Genomic DNA, 17,845 nt, shown 5'->3' with positions numbered 1-17,845 from the left:
AAACCTGCATTTGCCTGTACTCCATCATCCCAAAGCTTCCAATAGAAACGAATATCAGGCTTTCAGACACAGCATATTTAGAAAAGAGAGACAGAGTCTGCCAAATTCCCAAAATCCACTTCCCAATTCCCCTCACGAATAGCAGGAAATTACTTGTTATCAGTGGGTAATTCAACCACAAACGTTATTGATTATCCAACCTCAATCTTTACAGTCTTGATGGCCAAATATTTTGCAATCATTTTCCCTATTTAAAACTAGAAGATGTGATTTTTATTTTGGAAAAATGGAGTTTTTCAAATTTTCTGCATGCCACATCACATTGTGGCGCGTCCCTCCAGATTGTCCAGTGTGATAGCCAGAAGCTTGACTGACAGATGTCAAAGTGTACATCATGTTCTAATACATGAGAAAAGCCTACACTATTTAAAAAAAAAAATCAGATGCTTGCAAAAAATATACATGTTTTTAAAATAATGTATTTGCTTTTAATATTTGTTATTTGGTATATCCCACTGCATACCAGAAACTCTAAGACCTAGAGAGGAAGTATGTGTTTCTTATTTTTTTTCCTAATTTCACTGTATTTCTTACAATTGCAGAAGTTGATCCAAGTAAGTTCTCTTCTTTCTGAGCTACACAGTTAGATGAATGAGTAGTTTTTCACCCAATGACCACTGTCTGACCAAATTCAGTTAGTTTAAGAAATTCTCTGAGTTCTGAGCTATATTCTCCCCACATAGAAAAGCTCCACTTAACCACTTATTGTGAAGAGATGATTTGATATTTTGGTTATACATTATTTTTAAATAACATTTTGAGTAACTTTCTGTCATTACTAAACTACCACATAGAGCAGCTGATAAATTTAAAGGCCAGTGCAGTTCCAGAAGACTAAATAAAAATCCAAAGATCCTCCAACACTTGAAAACTGGTTTGAGACTATCACAACACTTTGGAGACAGACAAAGTCCCATTTTTTTTTAGATTACAAGAGTTTCTAACTTCAAAAATTAGAAGATATTATTCTTTGAATTAAAAATTTTCTCCATACTATCTATACTGTGATGCTGCTTATTACTTAAAATAACTTCATTCACAAATGAGATAAATATCAAAACTGTGTAAGAATGGTTTGGGAACTGCACTGGCACCCTGGAAGTGTTCAAGGCCAAGCTGGATGGAGCTTTGAGTAACCTGATCTAGTGGAAGGTTTCCCTGCCCATGGCAGGGGAACCAGATGATCTTTAAGGTCCCTTCCAACACAAATCATTCTGTGATTCTATGATTTGAAATATCTGTGTTCTTCTGTGCTCAGTTAAGAACCATATTACCTCTGAAAGTTTTCTCACAAGGTTGTGACTCCTTAGAGACAAGAGCTCAGATAGGTGACAAAATGTATTCATCTTTGTCCTGAATCTCAACAGCATAATATTTATTAAAGCACTAATTTTTAGAAACAGAAACCTTTTCAGTTGTTGTAGTTGGAAGTGTTTGTTTTCTTAAATGGATGTAATAGCCTTATCCAAAACATTTTTCATCCTGCTTAGCTTTTCCTAATATTTACATACAAATAAAGAAGGAAAGAGGCAAACCTGAGATGTAATGCATTGTTTGCTCCCTGCATGCAAGGGAAGATAATAACCAGTATCTTTTCCTGCCTGCACCGCTTAGGAACTTGACACAGCTGGCAGAGTAAGTGTTCAGATCATGGACCAACTTTGATGTTGTACATTGTTATTAAACAATAGCTGGCATGGCCGTGTCAAGCAGGATATTGCACTTACCGTTCAGCAGACCTGTTTTTATAGAAAGGGATCTCCTGCCTCTTTGCCCCAGGCCACAAAAACCTTTACTGCAGAGATGATGTTTCGGATATCAAGCAGTAGGAGGAACCTTGTGGTGTTGTATTGGCTTTTGGGAAGATAGTAAAATAACGTATACAGCTATTTTGGAAAATGACCACATGTTCTACATGCTCACTACACAGTTCTGAGTCACAAGAAAAATAAAAAGGGAAAAGAAACTATCAAATTTAAAAGAAAATGGTAAATATAACAATGAAAATCCCATTCAGTAGTGCTGTTTCATCTCTAAGAGACGGTTTATTCAGCAGCAGGTACCAATCCCCACAAGAAACATCTGCTATTAGAGGATTTGCAGGTACACCTTTGTTCACTGCTCACTGAATTTGTGTCAGTATTATAATTCAGCAAGTTTCTGCTTTTCACACAACCCAGGATTAGCATTGACTTGGGCTGGAGGGCATTCAAGCTGCTTTTCTTCTTTTGGCTATATTTCTCCGTAAACATCTAATTGTTTCAAAAAGTGATGTACAGTATGCAAAAACCTGAATTCAATGCAAATAAGCCTGTGCAGCTCTAAACTTAACAGGTGTTCTCATTAGTGTAAGTAGACAAGGAACGATTCTTGAAAGTTTTATAAACACTTATAATCATGGCCAAATACGTTACTATAAGTATAAAGATACTTATAGCAACATCTCTTTTTTCTTATTGTGCAATCTCAGCGCTTATTAATAGGAGACATGTGTCCATAAATGAAATACTAAGAGCCAGTACTGGCTTCTTCCTGCAAATAATGTAGCTGTGAAATGCTCTGCTACTGATGAATAAATTTCTGGCTAAAATAAGAGTCAACAAAATGAAATCTTTACACATAGCACATATATATTTTAAATATATATCTTTGCTTGCTCTGAAAGCAGAGCATTCATTCTCCCTTTGATATTTTTGTTTGTTGCAGGGACTTATCACGTTGAGTCTCACTCACATACATCATAAAGTGTTATAACATGCATATAAAATTGGACAGGAGGACCATTCATCACTAGGTATTGTCCAGCTGGTAAAACGAAGAAAGACAGGACTTCTCTGAGAAACCATTGCCAATATCTCTGTGTGTGGCTGTGTAATATATGGCTTCAGATTGCAAAGGCAATAACAGTAAAATATTACCCCAAGGAGAAAAGTAGCTTGCAGTAGGTATTCATACATCGCCTTTAGTCTTCGTCTGCGGACAAAATGTACAATTGTCTATTCCCCGACTTCCCACTACGCACAGACACGACTGAGTTGTGTCTTAATTATCTCCTGCTTCTCTGCTTTTACCAGTTTTGGGAGTACTTATTTCTTGCTCCCCAAGACTGGTGACTTCCATTGTCCCCTGACTTTGGCTTGAAGGCTGTCAGAAGTCCATCCAGGCTGCCCCGTGGCGAGGGCAGCGCATCCATGGGGCTGGAGCAGAGGGTAGCACGGGCAGGGGGGACACGGCAGGCTGAACACAAGTGGCTGACATCCAGGATGGTCATCTGCTGCCTGTCTCACGTTTCTCTTTCTGCTCTTTACCCTCTGAGGGAAACCCTTGCTTTCAGAGGCCAATCTCAGCATTCCAACTGTCTCGCACAGGGCGGAATACCAGCGCGACAGATCAGCAGGAAATACTTCCCAGTGTATTCCCTGGATGTTTGGCAGAGAGTACTTTCTCTTCCTTACCTTCCCCTTTGCTCGAGTAGCATGTGCTTTCCTCTCACACACCTCCAAGGGCAGTAAGAAATAAGACCTGGACTTGTGGGTGCATAAAGAAGAATGACAAGTTGTTCCTTGAAATCAGCGACATATCCCAGTACCCCTGGACCTTTCCTCCTCCAGAGAAACTTTGTGCATCCACAAGCTGAGATCCTCTTCAAATCCAAGGAGGAGTTTTGGTGTCTCAGGGCCTAATCAGCTTGACTTGTGACCTCCTACTGGTTCAATATCTTCCATAAAAGCAATAAAAATCAGTTCTTCAACTGAGATTCTTCACAGCCCAGAAGGAAAGGAAAATTTTACTTCATAGTACAGAAAGAAGACTTGATTCTCTCCTTGCTAGTATTAATGTAATTCAATTGTATACTAAGAGTTCATGGCACAGCAGACGGGAAACTTTAGGCTCAAAGACTTTTTCTTCTTAACTGTCCCAGAGTTCATTATTTTATTACTAAATTATGTTGAAGGACTTAGTCCCAGGAATTCACCATGAAAATAAATTATCTGTTCTCCACTGGTGCAATATAGTTTTATTTAAAAATTTATTGTTTCTTGTAAGTTTGACCCCCAAATTTGAGACTGTTGAATCCATTTCAGAGCCATTGATGTGCATAATGCCAGCACTAGTTTCACTAAAAAGCAACTTATTGTATATGAGAAGGTTGTTTTGATATGATGACCCCACAAAGGTTCCCAGAGAATGGATGTGCAAATCAGTCATACCACAAGGCAGCACAATTGAGGAAATATCCTATAAACATCTGGCAGCATTTGGTCTTACAATTTGTAATATTGCAGAAGTTGTGAAAACACAGGATCTGTTTGTTGCCTCTTTGCAATCCTTGGTTTTCACAGTCATTTTTACAGACTCGGAAAAAACGGGGTAATTAAAACATAAGGTTCAACATCTTTAGATATGTAGAACATTTTCTGTTGCCTAAAACAAATATTCCCAAAGAAAGTATAAAACATTTTTCTGACTTGCAAAGTTTTTGCAGTCTATCATTTAAATTACTTAAATAAAGGGAGCTTTACTACTCCCAAAAGCTGAGAATATAACACCCGCCATGCATATTAGCTTGATCTTTTTGACAGACCAGAAAAGTGTTTGTGTGTGCCAATTAAAACAAAAATGGATCCCTAGTGGCTTGTTCCTCACACAACTTCTGAAGACTGCTATCATTGTATGCCGGGGTAACCCTGGATAAGGCGGCTCTCCAAAGTAAACAAACTTTTCAAAACTTTCATGACAGATGGGGGTTACAAATGCATTTTAATAAGAGAGTTGCCAAAGCAACTTTTTTGCAATCAGCATATATTTACTTAACATCTAGCAACATTGGGAACACAAGGCAGATACTTTCTCACCAAATTTTTTAACAAATATCTTTTTCTTTTTTTTTGAAAGATTGGTTGAAGACCTTTTCTCTCAAGCTGATATTTCCCCATCACTTCAATATTAACTTTGCTCGACATCCAAAGGACTGCTAGTGGGTGAAGCCAGACCGTAATATGAGACAGACAATCTGCTTGATAATGAAATTTCTTTGGTAGTCATAAACATCTTAGAGTCCTTTAAGTAATTTAACTATCAGCATAACCATGACTACCTCTGGTTGATGGGCTGGATCATAGAATGGATACATGATGCTGTACAAATATAATGCAGCTCAATACTGATCCATTTTTTTTCCTTCTATTTCCATTTTTTTACTATTAGACTCAGCTCACCACAGTACAGCACAGAGGGATATTTTATTTATCCTTTCGGCTGCTCACTCATACAGCATAAACACGGCCAAGAGACTGGATTATCTGTGAGAAAGAATTTAAGATCAACTTCCAGAAATGCAGTTAGACTTTTGACATGTTTTTTAAAACTTGCATAGCTCGGTCCCCATTTAATTCAAATCCAGTTAATTAAACCACTAAGGAGCATAGTGTCTCCCAAATTTAACTAATTCTACTTCTACTAGGGGTGTGGACGCATGAGTATCTATGTTTTATGTGTTTATTCTCAAGTTATATTATATTCTAATGATTTTTTAAATTAGTATTTAAAGAGAGAAAATTCCTAGTCTTCTTTCTTTCTTTTTTTATTTTTTTTTAATTTTCTTTTTGACTCTTTTCACAGCTTCCCTGTCCCAGCCCTGGTGGCTGCCATGCAAATGGAGAGTAGCATGTCCTGTGTTACATGGGCTGGGTGGATAGATCCCATCCAGCAAAAATCTCTCAGGAAAACAGAGGGAAAAGCTAAGATTCCTCTTCATTATGGGGAATCAGGTTGATTAACATGATCAGAAAAAAAATCACCACTTTGTGAGAGAACAAGGTGAGATGAAGGGAGCAGTGGGAAGGCAGAAAAGTGTTAGCTTTGGAGCTAGAAATGCTCCAGCAACTCACATTTCCTTTTTTTTTACTACACATATCAAGGGCAGCAATCCCAATGCACAGTGCAACAAGAGGAACACATTTTATTGAATTTCTGCACGCAGAGGTATCTGTCAATCCAAGTTTAAATCACTTAGTGTTCACCACAAGCTGTGTGAGTCCCAGGTGGCATCAAAATTTCAGTTTTCTGCACTGAATCTTGCACTGGATTAGCAACTGCTGAAGTTTCCACGCTCCAAAAGCATCCAATAATCCAACATAGAACCGTTGGGGTAGGATATATGAAGCTTCACCCCAACAGTCCACCAACTTGAACAATGGCTTGTTTCAGTATTTGGCTGAAATAAGAACTGTGAGATGTTTTTTTGGTGGCCATGCATGAGCTATACCTGAGCCACACACTTCCCAAGCTGCTCCCTCTGCTCCCTTTTGCTTGCTGCAGGGTACAGACTAAGTTTTTTTTACTACATTTCTCCTTCCCCACAGGATTCTTCACTTCCTGTGTTAAGGTTTGTTCTTGGCATTGTCTGAAAATAGTTCATCACTGCAAATAATAGTTCTGGCCACCAGAGATGCATAAGTACACTTTGAAGTGGGTGAATCAATAGGACGGGTTTGAATTTTTGTTTTGCTATGTGAATTTATAGCCTTTTTCCATATCTCCATAGAGTGCCTATCAGTAGGATTGCTAAAATTGCCTCCATCCCTGTTCTTCAGATAAAATAAATTTAAGAATGGATGTATCTATAGAAATGCATATTGGTAATGAACTAGAGGTATACCCTGAAGGAAACATTTTTCACAGCAGTGCAGCAATCCTCAGACCTAACTTTGCAGGAAAATTATGGACAGGAGACCCTGGGCTTATCCCATGGCACTTTTCTGGGTTTTATCTGCTGTTTTTCATTGCTATAAGCATACTCTGAAATGGAACAGTCTCTAAGACATGTTCCAAAAGGTGATCCAGGTGATCTGTAAAGGTTTGGAAGTCCTGGAGAAACACAGCCATGCTCTCCACTATAGTATGTCCCAATGCATAACCTAGCACAGGAAAAATATATAATTTGTAAGATTTTTAAGAACTGATGATTCTGGTTAGCATCCAAAGTATATTTATATATTATAAAATAGTAAAGCTATTAATTAGATAGTGTCCTTTATTTCTTAAGGCTGCAAGGGTATCTTTCTGTTTAATAAAATAGGACCTTGTTGAACACCACCTTGGTACATCACTAGGTTGACATGCAAAAGAAGCTCAACCCTCCATTTGCAGCTTTATAAGGTGACAAGAGAAACCCTTAATAAGCCACAAATAGAATATCAGAAAAAGTGTTTCACACCTGCCCCTCTCACCACTTCCCACACTGTGTTGGCAGCCCAGCAGTGCACTGAATTTAGCACACATTTACCTGTGGTGAGCCTGTATTTTCAGAGGATCAATGCTTAGCAGCAGAACAGGGTAAAACTACTGTGTAAGTGAATTCACCCTTTGAAGTAATTTTTCCAAGGTGTTGTAGGAAAAATAGACGGAATCCAGGCAGCCTGACTCTCCTATAACCAACCTGAAGGGCATGGCAAACCAGAGGGTTGATGTCAGTTGTCATTCCTCATGGGTATTTATTGCTGACAGCAGCAGCATCATTCTGCCTGGTAAGGTAATGCTAATTCCAGACTGTAGCCTTTGCAAAAATGATGGCACAGAGAGAGGGATTTTGGGAGGTATTTAAATAAGTGAAGTACCTGGCACAATGGAGTCTGGCAGCTCTAGATAGAGCACTTCATTTTCTTTTTTATTTTCACCCAGATTTGTCTTTCATTTGTTTCCCTGGCCCCTCTGTTTATTTCAGCAGTGCCTGACACAGGGATGGTGTGTTAACAGGCCTTAATATTGAACAATTTCTGCTTGTTGTTAGTTATACATCATTTAGGGCTGTGATCATAAATTGTTCAATCACGAGGTTTAGTCAAAACCAGCATTCTTCACTGATGTCTTTTCCCAAGGGTGTTGAAAATTTGATTGTTCAAAGTGCAAATATGGTTTAGCAATCCCTTCCAAGAGCCATTTATCAGAAATCCTAAGGAGGTAATATATAAAAGTGGGATAGAAAACCTGCACATTAAATGGGATTTACCAGCCAAAGCCTTTGGAACTGCTTGCCTGTGAATGACTGGAATGGAGCAGAACAAAGTCAATTACTGACTGTAATTAAGGAGTGGATGCATTTAAACTGTAGAGAGCAGTAGCAGTCTTCTTGAAACTGTCTAGTTACTCTGAAGATTAGTCTGAGGAAAGAAAGAAAAGGACTTGAACTATATCTTACAGAAAGTATATTTTAAATGAATTCTCTTCCCTCCATTCTATGATCTGTTTTTACAGATTTGCTCATAAAACACTGATAATATATGATTATCAAAATAACACATTCAGACAAAGAAACTTTCAACATGTATTTTGCTTTGGTCTTGTTAGCAATGGAGTATCTCTTTTGCATATCATACAGTGCAAATATTTATGCAGTGCTGAATACTTGTATTTTAATAAAGCCTGAATTTACTGAACGGAAGGCTGAACTATGTTGTGTCCTTTTTAAGCCTTCAAAATACAGTAAATCTAATTACATATGTTGCTCTTACTTTGAAAATGTTATTCCATTTTATAATTTTAATAATGATTTGTTTATACTGCGAGAGAGGCATTAGATTGAATTGTTGCCTGTGTTTAGTCTAATTCATATCTGCATGTATACATTAATAAATTGTGATATCATATCATATATTTTGAACTCAAGCCTTGCCGTGTGAGCCGGGCACAGAACTGGAGGCCAGCTCTTTCTACTGCTCACCTTAAGCTGAATTTTGGCCTTTAATATCCTTTCTATAGAGGGAAGGGTGAGTGTGTGAGTAGTGATTAACATTATGGCTTGTGGACTAATAAGGGAATTAAAAGTCCCCTAATAAATAACTGTCCCATGTACATGGGAAGCAATGGGGTGGCTGGAGTTTGCTCCTGACGGGTGCAGAAGGGACAGGATGGGATGAACATCTGCAGCCAGGCAGCCCCCGAGCCCAAGCCAGGGGACCATTCCCACATTCTCCACAGTGCTCTCACAGGATGTCTCCTCTGGAGCTGCACTGACGGGATTTTCCTTAATGCTGATGACTTTGGAAACCTTCCTTGCAGGCATTTCCTCAATAAAGGCAGGGGTTTGGACAATTAATGAGACATTAAGCTGTTGTTTTGTTTTTTAGGGTTTTTTTCTTGGTAGTATTTCAGTTTTAAGGAAGATGCAGGGAGTACCCAGGCTGGTGAGGATCTGCTGTTTCTTTTTTGCTTCAGTAAAAACTCTTGACACGGTGGAGATGCAGTGAACAGAAGCACTTCATGTTGATGGATTTACATAAATAGGCTGTGCTAGGTCTTAATGGGTTTGCTCTGCTTTTCCTCAAACTTTGGTCAGAAGGAAATCTCTATTGTCCACTATGTTCAGTCATTCTCTGAAAAAAAAAAAACTGAGTAGGTTTTGGTGAATAATACCACGTTCCAGTGAACATCCCAACACTCACACATAACCTGCATCCCCAAAACACTGAAACCCAAGTGTCCAATTACCAAATGTGGATGTTACATTTTGCACAAGCAACTCTTAATAACAACAAAATAAGAAAAAACTTTGGTTTCAGTGCTGGCAGGAGCTGAGCTGGTTTGGAGCATTGGGCATGATGAGCTCCTGTCCCTTCCGAAATGTGGTGGGGTTGTAGCCCTTCATTCACCTGTCTGCAAACACAGACAGCTGTTTTGTCCTGCTTGTGCTCTGTGGCCTCAAGCACCAGGCCTGCTGAATAATCCTGGGGCAAAGCCTCAGTTTTGCCATCTGTAAAATGATTGTTTCAACCTGTTGTGTGCAGTACCTGGAGATTTCCTCTGGTGAAATATATATGTGTATATATATATATGTATATATATATGTAAAATAAAAATGATGTATCATTACTATCCCAGTGGTTTACAGAAGTTCAGACCAACAGCACATACATGCATATTTCCACCAAATATTAGGTTAGGCAGTGAAATAGCATTATCAGGGGATTGAATGTTCTTTTGATAAATATTCCCAGTGAGTGGGTCAAAAATGTAAATCGACTTCTATGCAGACAAACTGGGGATTTTTTTTTCATGATAAATGGGCTCCTAATTACTCTGCTGCAGCCATCTTTGATGGTATTTTTTTTTTTTAATGTGGAAGAGTGACATTATTAATTTTACCAAAGTGCTTGGAAGTGGACTCCAGAATTTCAGGTGTATAATAAATGTGCAAATTCAAGAATGATGGTACCAGACATACCAATAATAATACTAAAATAGAAAAGGAAACTGCAAATAACAGGAAATAATTCTCTTATTGCATTCATTTCTTTTCAGGGTGCTCTAATTTTATTTGAACTGTGTCTTACCGCACTGAGTTTCCTGGCTTTCCTTAACTTTTGTCACGTTCCCGTTATTTTTGCACTATTTGTGTTCGGTGGTTGCATCGCTGAGACAATATCTCGTTTGTTGTGACATATTCAAAACAGTTTTCAGACAGAGGTTCAAAACTCCTCAGTAACTCGGCACTCCAGCAGATAATTCTTGGTACAAAGGAAGAGCACTTGGGGGAAATAGGAGGGAAAACAGAGGAAAATCATCTGTCTGGTGTGTGCTTTACTTACCTGTGTGTGTCCATGCCCTTCCCAGATCACGACAGTGTCAGGAAATGAGTTCCTCCTCCAGTCGGATATCGACTTTCTCATATTGGATTGGTTCCACGCTATCAAAAATGCAATTGACAGATTGGTATGTATTTGTTTTGGCTGTTACCTTTATTAATTAAGATGTAGCAATTTCAACTTCATTTGCTCAGGCATCTCTACAGGTTTTAGGCAGTCAGCAGCCAGCTAGACGTTCCCTTCTCTGAAGGACATAAAAATATGTATGCAAATCTACTAAAAAATGTCAGATAAACAAGGTTGTTGCACAAAAATGTCATTTGATTCTTGCCTCGAAATGGAACGCTACATTTATTTCTCTGAAATAACAAGGACATTGGCTTGCTGAGGGTTGTAAAAGCACACAAGCACTTAATAACTAATGAATTTCTGCTTTTTCTGTTTATGCAGCCTACAGTATATAATCTTCAATAGAACTATTAATACATTTGAGCCTTTTATGAATTTTTGTATTACTTCTTCACAAGAATAACACTAGCAAATAATATTCCTTTGTAACTGATTGCTGTTATTCTCCCAGGAAGGCTGGGGTTTTTCTACTAGAAGTAAGCAGGGTTGCATTTTATTAAAACAGTTTTTAATTACCAAACCAGCTTCAGCTGTAGCTTTTTCTTTCTTTTTTGCCACTCTCAGTACAAAATCCAAATGTCTTCCTGCTATCTCTGCCTGATCCAAGAACAATTATTTTTTTTTTAGAGGGCACTGACTTTCCTTGTTCACTGCAGAATCTGGTGAGAGAAAAATATCCCCATTTCTTGCATTTTTCGGTGGTTTTGCTGCAGTGGAACTTGCAGCCTCTTTGAAAGGGTTAATCTAAACACAGCTACTGTTTCCTTAAAGAGCTACAAACATTCTATTACCCCGAGGCTATAATCAGCCAAGGAAAGTTTGATCTGATGATGTATGTCTTCATATTGTGCATTTCATTGGGTGTGTGAGGATATTGATATCCGACTGAAGATTTTGGGGTGGAGTTTTCCACGGAGAGTCAGAAAAAAAAAATTTTTTTTGGCATATTATTCAGCTAAACATCTAATAGACTTGGTTATATACATTATTTTTAGTGTAGCTATAGTAATATTGTGGCATCAGAGCCACAGCAGCAGCAGCTGGTGGGGCACAGCAGGCCCATAGCTGGGGCAGAGCTGGTCCTGGCCGAGGTTCTGCTCCGCCGTGTGCGCAGGACAGGATGTCACCACCCAGCGCTCCGTGGCCACTTCACCCCTGTCATTTAATTCAGTTTTAAAACTTTGAACGAGTGTGGAAAGCCTGGCAGCTCTCTGGGCTGCTGGGATGGCTAAATCTCACCTGACCAAATGCCATGGGAAGAGACGTGGGTTTAGCTGAAACTGCAGCTCCTTTTTTCGTTTATTCTTTTGCTTCTTTTCCCCGTTAATTTTCACTTTGTCTGCCAGTGAATTAGAGAAAGAGAGAAGACCCCCAACTACTTTCTAAGCTTAAACCAGCAGAATTCAACCCCAAATTTGCAATGATATTTGAAACAATTTTTCTTGTAAGAATATTTACTGTAACTATCTAAATCAGAAAGACAATTTAAACACCCTTCCTCTTTGCCAGCATTTGGAAGTAGCCTGCAATGTGGAAATAATTTTGGTCTCTAAAGCCTAAAGAAGCAGGTCTTTTGTTTTCCTCACTTAAATGGGAATTTATCTCAGAAATTAAGATCAGTCTGTCAGGGCCATAAAAGCTCTGCCATATGACAAATTTTGCATTACACTTTCCTTAAATTATATACTCCCTGCACACTTGCTCTGTGTGTGTCTGTGAGCTTCTGTACTGGCATTCTGGAATCTCTTGCTTCATTCTTACAAGTAATAATTTTATTAAAAGCATACACATATGTATATATATATTCTTTTCCCAGCCAAAAGAACAGAGAATTACATCGAGAAATTTGGAGTTCAAACTCAGAAGATCCTCCAGCATCGAATTACTGAATAGCTTAGACACTGAATCCAAAGAGCCAAAGCCTGAACACAGAAAATCTTTAAGTAAGGCTTTTTTCTTTCCTCATTTTTCTTTCCTTTTTTCTTTTTTCTTTCCTTTTTAAATAACTATGCCATTACAGGCTAAGATAATTTTTATTACATACAGAATGTAAGGAAGATCACTGAGAATTTTAAAACTGAATATGTTCTGTGCTGATATACATAACTTGCATTTAAGTAAAGACAGTTACTAGCTCCACACTTTTAAAGGGTGACACTCTCTCCTAAGCAAAATAAATTTGTTTAGGAGCAAAGACATTTATTTAAGCCATTTATTTTTAAAAATAAGCAACATGAGCCCTACGTTAATGGTCTGTTGCAGTTGCTTTGTTTCCATTTTAGTAAAATACCTAAAATTACCAGAGTAATTTTGTCTGTTGTGTATTTATACACTGAATTGCTGAAAGAATTGACATATCCTCTGCAGCCGACAATCAGTGATGTATCTATAATTTTATGGAAGATAAATTTCAGGGTTTGATGTTGGTTTTTGTCAGTGTGATTAGCAAAGAAAGTGATCTAAAACTGGCAGGGCTGTGCTTTTACTCCACTGAAAAGACTTTCCCAGTTTGTGCCGAGATGCTTGTGACATCGTGGGCAGCAGCCGCAGGAGCTGCTGCTGCTGACCCTGACTCACATGCTCAGCAATTTTTTAATTTCACCCTCTCCCTTGAATTTTTGTTTTCTTCCTTTGTTTGGCGGGAGATTCACATCCTGCTCCCAATGGCAGCACCGTGACAGCTTTAGACTGGCAGGCTGGTACGAGATACCTATAGGTACTGAAGGGCTGTGCAGGAATTTGCCTGCACACATTTCAGAGCAGGATCAAAGCCTGAGATGTTAAGAAAAGGGCTGCATTAAAAAGGCCCAACATGGCTATTTTTAATGATAATTATCCACACAATCATAAATATATGCACACATGCGTGCGCGTACACACAAATAGAGACTCATTAAATAGTCTCTTTTTGCAGATCACAGATTCTTGTTGTTGTTTTCCTATTATCTTGGAGGTTTGTTTCTTTTTTTTTTTTTTAAGTTTTTTTTTTCTTTGTGTTATAAAATATAAAGTAGCCTGAACATAGCTGGTGAAAAATTGTCCCAATATCTTTGTACTGGGTGTTACGTTGCATTTCTCAGAGGAAGAAAAATAAGACTGAGAATATAGTGAGTTCTGAGGGTCTGATTCTGCTCTTATTGTATCGAACAGCAAAATGCCCATAAACTGTCTCAGCACTCGGGGAATTTTTATTTATTTATTTAGATTTCTCACATATCTTTAAATGATAATTTGTCAGACAAAACAGAAAAAGTGACTATGAGCAGTGACAGAGACTTAGTCTATGTTTCTTTTCAAACCTTAGAGAATCCTGAATAACCTCCGTTTTGTTAAAGGCTATTTAAACTATTAAAAAAATGTGAAAATATCTGCTGTGAAATCTCACTGAATCGAAGCTTGCATTTAAATACCGTAGATTGGATTGCTTCTAAAATATGTATTCAGAACTTTTTTTTTTTGGCCCCTTGAGATCAAGCAATTATGTGGAATTAGAAAAATCATATTATTCACTTACTTATTAGTAGTCTAAGCACAAACTGTATTGTCAGTTTTCTGCCTTTGGCTTTCTGTGCCCTTAATGTTCACACAAGTATCGTAGCCAGAATTATCGGCAGCTAGAGCCAAAATTGCTTTAAAAAGGCATGAGAACTGGTAATGACACATTGTTAGCAGTTAACAGGTGGTCGTTTCATTGTCCAGTTTGACTGCAGAGCACAAAGATATGTGCAATATCTGCAAGTGTGTTTATAAAGTTCTTACAAAGTTTAACGATTTTATAATTTTATAGCACTCTTACATTATTGACTATCGCCAATGCCAAATCCAAACAAAGGAGATTTTTTAACGATGGCTTAAGACTCCTCCAGCTTAACGCAGAAGATGAGCAATTGATGTGTTAGAAGACCACCCCCCTGCCCTGATAACCTTTAATGGAATAATCAGACAGTTCAGACTCGTTTGTATTTACCCTCTCTGCATTTTAAGGGCTGTAAAAAAATGTCCAGTTTTAGACTTGATATTACTGCACCATTGCTTTTTTTCTTGTAGCAGCACAAGTATATAAAGAACAGGTATATTCTAAGCAAAGCACTTCAGTAATTTACTCCTTAATTTAAAACTGGGGAGACTGCCCCTAGAGACTTAGTAGAAGGAATTTGGTTTTTATGTCTAATCCTAATTGCTTCTGCTTACACTACAAGGACAAATGGTAATTCTCTGTTATGCTCTTTGAGCTGTAGACACTGATTTCACTGAAAATTGGGCTCAAACTGCCAGGCTCAATTTCCAAAGTTCACAGAGTGGTTGTCCTCTTGGTCACGCAGCTTTTCAGTGGCTTCTCATCCAGTTTGGTTTCAACTCATGTTCCAGTTGAAGTTTTCTTGAGCTAAGAAGAAACCAAGGATGGCCTTGGGGAGCACTACCAAAGTATGTAAAACCGTGAGCTTGTTCTCAAATACATGGAGAGAGATGACTCTTTATTTTATAGTGCCAACTATTTCACTGATTTAATTTATGCAACTAATGCTGGGTCAGAAATAATGTGTTTTTCATTCCAGCAGCCTCCCCCATTAGAAGAAGTACACATTTGGTGCAAGGAAGCTGCCTTGCAGCACCTCTCCATTTAATGCAAACAAGTGTTGTTCTAATTTTAAAAATTAGTGTCAGACTTCATAATTTCCAAGCAATTCAGTTATCATTCAGACCATAGGTTTTTTTGTTTGCTTTTTGTTCTCCTAAGTTTGCCAAAAAAACCCCTCTTAATTAGTACCAATTATAATTGGGTCTGCTGGTAGGTGGCCTGCCACGTTAATTTTACACCACATGAAACCAGGCACCTGGGTGAGACTGAAAGCAAAAATGCTGTCATGGTGCATGGGAAGTAGAGACAGGATCTGGGTTGTAGGGAAAAGTTCTGTGCATGACAGGATTCCCAGAAATGGTTCATCTCTCACAAAAGCAGGGGACCTTACTGTGTCTGTGGACTACAGGACCTGTCAGGGCAGTTGTGTTGTGGGTAATGAAACCAAATCCACACTCTCCACTAAGAGTGTTTCTTTTCTTGCCCATGGTCGTGTCATGGTTTGCATCATCTGAGCCGTTTTTTGGCCACCATCTGGGAATTCTGTCACTCAGGAGGGACCTCTTGTGGAAGAGCCTGGGCTGGAGTTGCTATCGATTGTTGGAGGGGATCAATTCCCCTTCTACTCCCCCTTTCCTGGATGGAAACAAACAGCTCCGCAGTAGGAAGAGTGCCCTTTGGCTACTGTATCAATCTGAGGGCTGCTCTTGTCAAAATGCACAATCACAAGCTTGATAATGCAATCCATTCCCAAAGCACTATATTTCCAACCTGTTCTCCATCATTTCCTTATGGCGTCACATTTACTCAGTTCATCACATTCTTATTAATATTTTAGGTTTCCTTGAAAGTGATGGAATTCTATTTTTATTACAAAAGCAACAAGAATAAATACTAATTGTTGTCAGTTATTTCCTTATGTAGTGGGAACAGTAATCTGTTCCTCAGCTTTAAGTTGCCAAAGCAAAATAATGAAATATTTTAGACATTTAAAAAAATCTGTGATATTAGATAAATGTAATTTGATCTCCTTGTTTGCCACATAAAAGCTGGAACTGCCTGAATTGATAAGATTGAATTGCATTATTTTTATTGTTTCTACTCGCATATTTTTTCCTTATCTTCAAGAACACTTAACTTAAAACCCAGTGGTTAGTCATGCAGCCCTTGCAAAGGAGCCTGGAAAATCTCCTCCATGTTTGAATTCCAACTTGAGGTGCCAAAACTAGAGCATCAAGATTTTAAAAAATATATAAATACATATAAATATATATATACGTGTGTGTGAACAGGAATGTCTGGATAAGTTGTGCAGTTGCTACTCACGATCATTTCAGTTTCTCAATAAAAGTAGTCAGGGATCCAGCCATCATTGTGCCAGACAAAAAGTGACACACCAAAGTAAGACAATTCCAGCTCTCAGCTTGAATAAGGACAAGTTGCAACAGGTGGAAAAAGTAGACAAAAGCAGGGGGTGGAAGGAAAAGTTGACAGTAAAGCTGACATGTCATGCATATTAAACAGCGGGCTTGGGATTCCTTTCCACTCTTTGGAAGGATCAGGGTCTTAGCCCCAGCACCCTGGCCACCAGCCAACTCAAATAATGATATTTTCCTTACCTAAATTCCTCCTGGAATTTCAACAGAGAGTGATGGGTCTTTTAGTCCCAAAGGGTGATGTTTTGCCCTTGGGATGCCACAGGCTTTCATGCTTCCCTGAGGAATGGCCTCGTAGCAGTGTCTGGGTATATGCCTCCTAGCATCTTTTTAATCAGGAAAAAAAAATTACCACCTCTGGATCATAATTATGGTTTGCCTTCAGAGGCATTTGCTACAAAGTCATCTGGGCTTTGAAATCTGCTTTGGTTTCTTAAAAGACACGGGTAAAGTCAGGAGCTTACTGTCCTTAGTGTTTAGCCATGGATTATGTGTGTTTTAAAATTGACCAAAATTGCTTTTCTTGTTTCATTCACTTTTCCTTACTTCAGAAGGCTGAATTTTGAAACTCCAGTATGGCATGCATTTATCCCCAAGTGGTTATTAAATCATCCAGAATCCTCTCTGAATGCAGTTTGTTAGGTAACTAAGACTGTACAATGAGTGTGGGGAAAAAAATACCAGCAAGCAAAACCCACTTTGGTCTTTTAATGGACGTGACGGAAGAAATGGGGAATTTGGTGGAGCTTTAAACCTTCCTGGCTCCATGTGGTGCTTGCTCCTTCCCTGGCTAAAGCTTCTTCTGAGGACCTGCTTGAGGGTTTAAAGTTTGTCCCTGCACACAACGGGGTATTTCTGTGGCAAAGAACACCTGGTTGAGGCTGCTGTTTCTCTGCACAGGGAAGGGATCGGTACCTGGGCACAAACACATGGATTTGCACACCTTGACAAAATAATAACAGAAGGGAAAAAAAGCCAGGAACTTATTTTGCTGAAAGCATCGTTTAGAGATCCTTGAAAAAGGCCACCTAATTACAGACAGTGCTGGGAGGAGCCTG

The 17,845-nt window shown here is 38.6% G+C and overlaps 1 protein-coding gene across 1 annotated transcript in view; it reads left to right on the top strand.

Moving 5' to 3' along the window:
* The window catches only part of ARHGAP15 (Rho GTPase activating protein 15), a 331,210-nt gene that overhangs the window by 156,631 nt on the left and 156,734 nt on the right, over positions 1-17,845 (top strand). Inside the window, exons 7-8 of the mRNA XM_027695955.1 lie at positions 10,672-10,770; positions 12,589-12,715. Of these exons, the coding sequence (XP_027551756.1) occupies positions 10,672-10,770; positions 12,589-12,715 (226 nt within the window). The remainder of the gene's footprint in view (positions 1-10,671; positions 10,771-12,588; positions 12,716-17,845) is intronic.

The sequence above is a fragment of the Neopelma chrysocephalum genome, unplaced genomic scaffold (genome assembly GCF_003984885.1).
Source record: "Neopelma chrysocephalum unplaced genomic scaffold, ASM398488v2 Primary Assembly neopelma1_103b, whole genome shotgun sequence".
NCBI classification, from domain to species: Eukaryota; Metazoa; Chordata; class Aves; order Passeriformes; family Pipridae; genus Neopelma; species Neopelma chrysocephalum.
The sequence above is the reverse complement of the archived record's forward strand: the minus strand, read 5'-3'. Positions and strand labels throughout refer to the sequence as shown.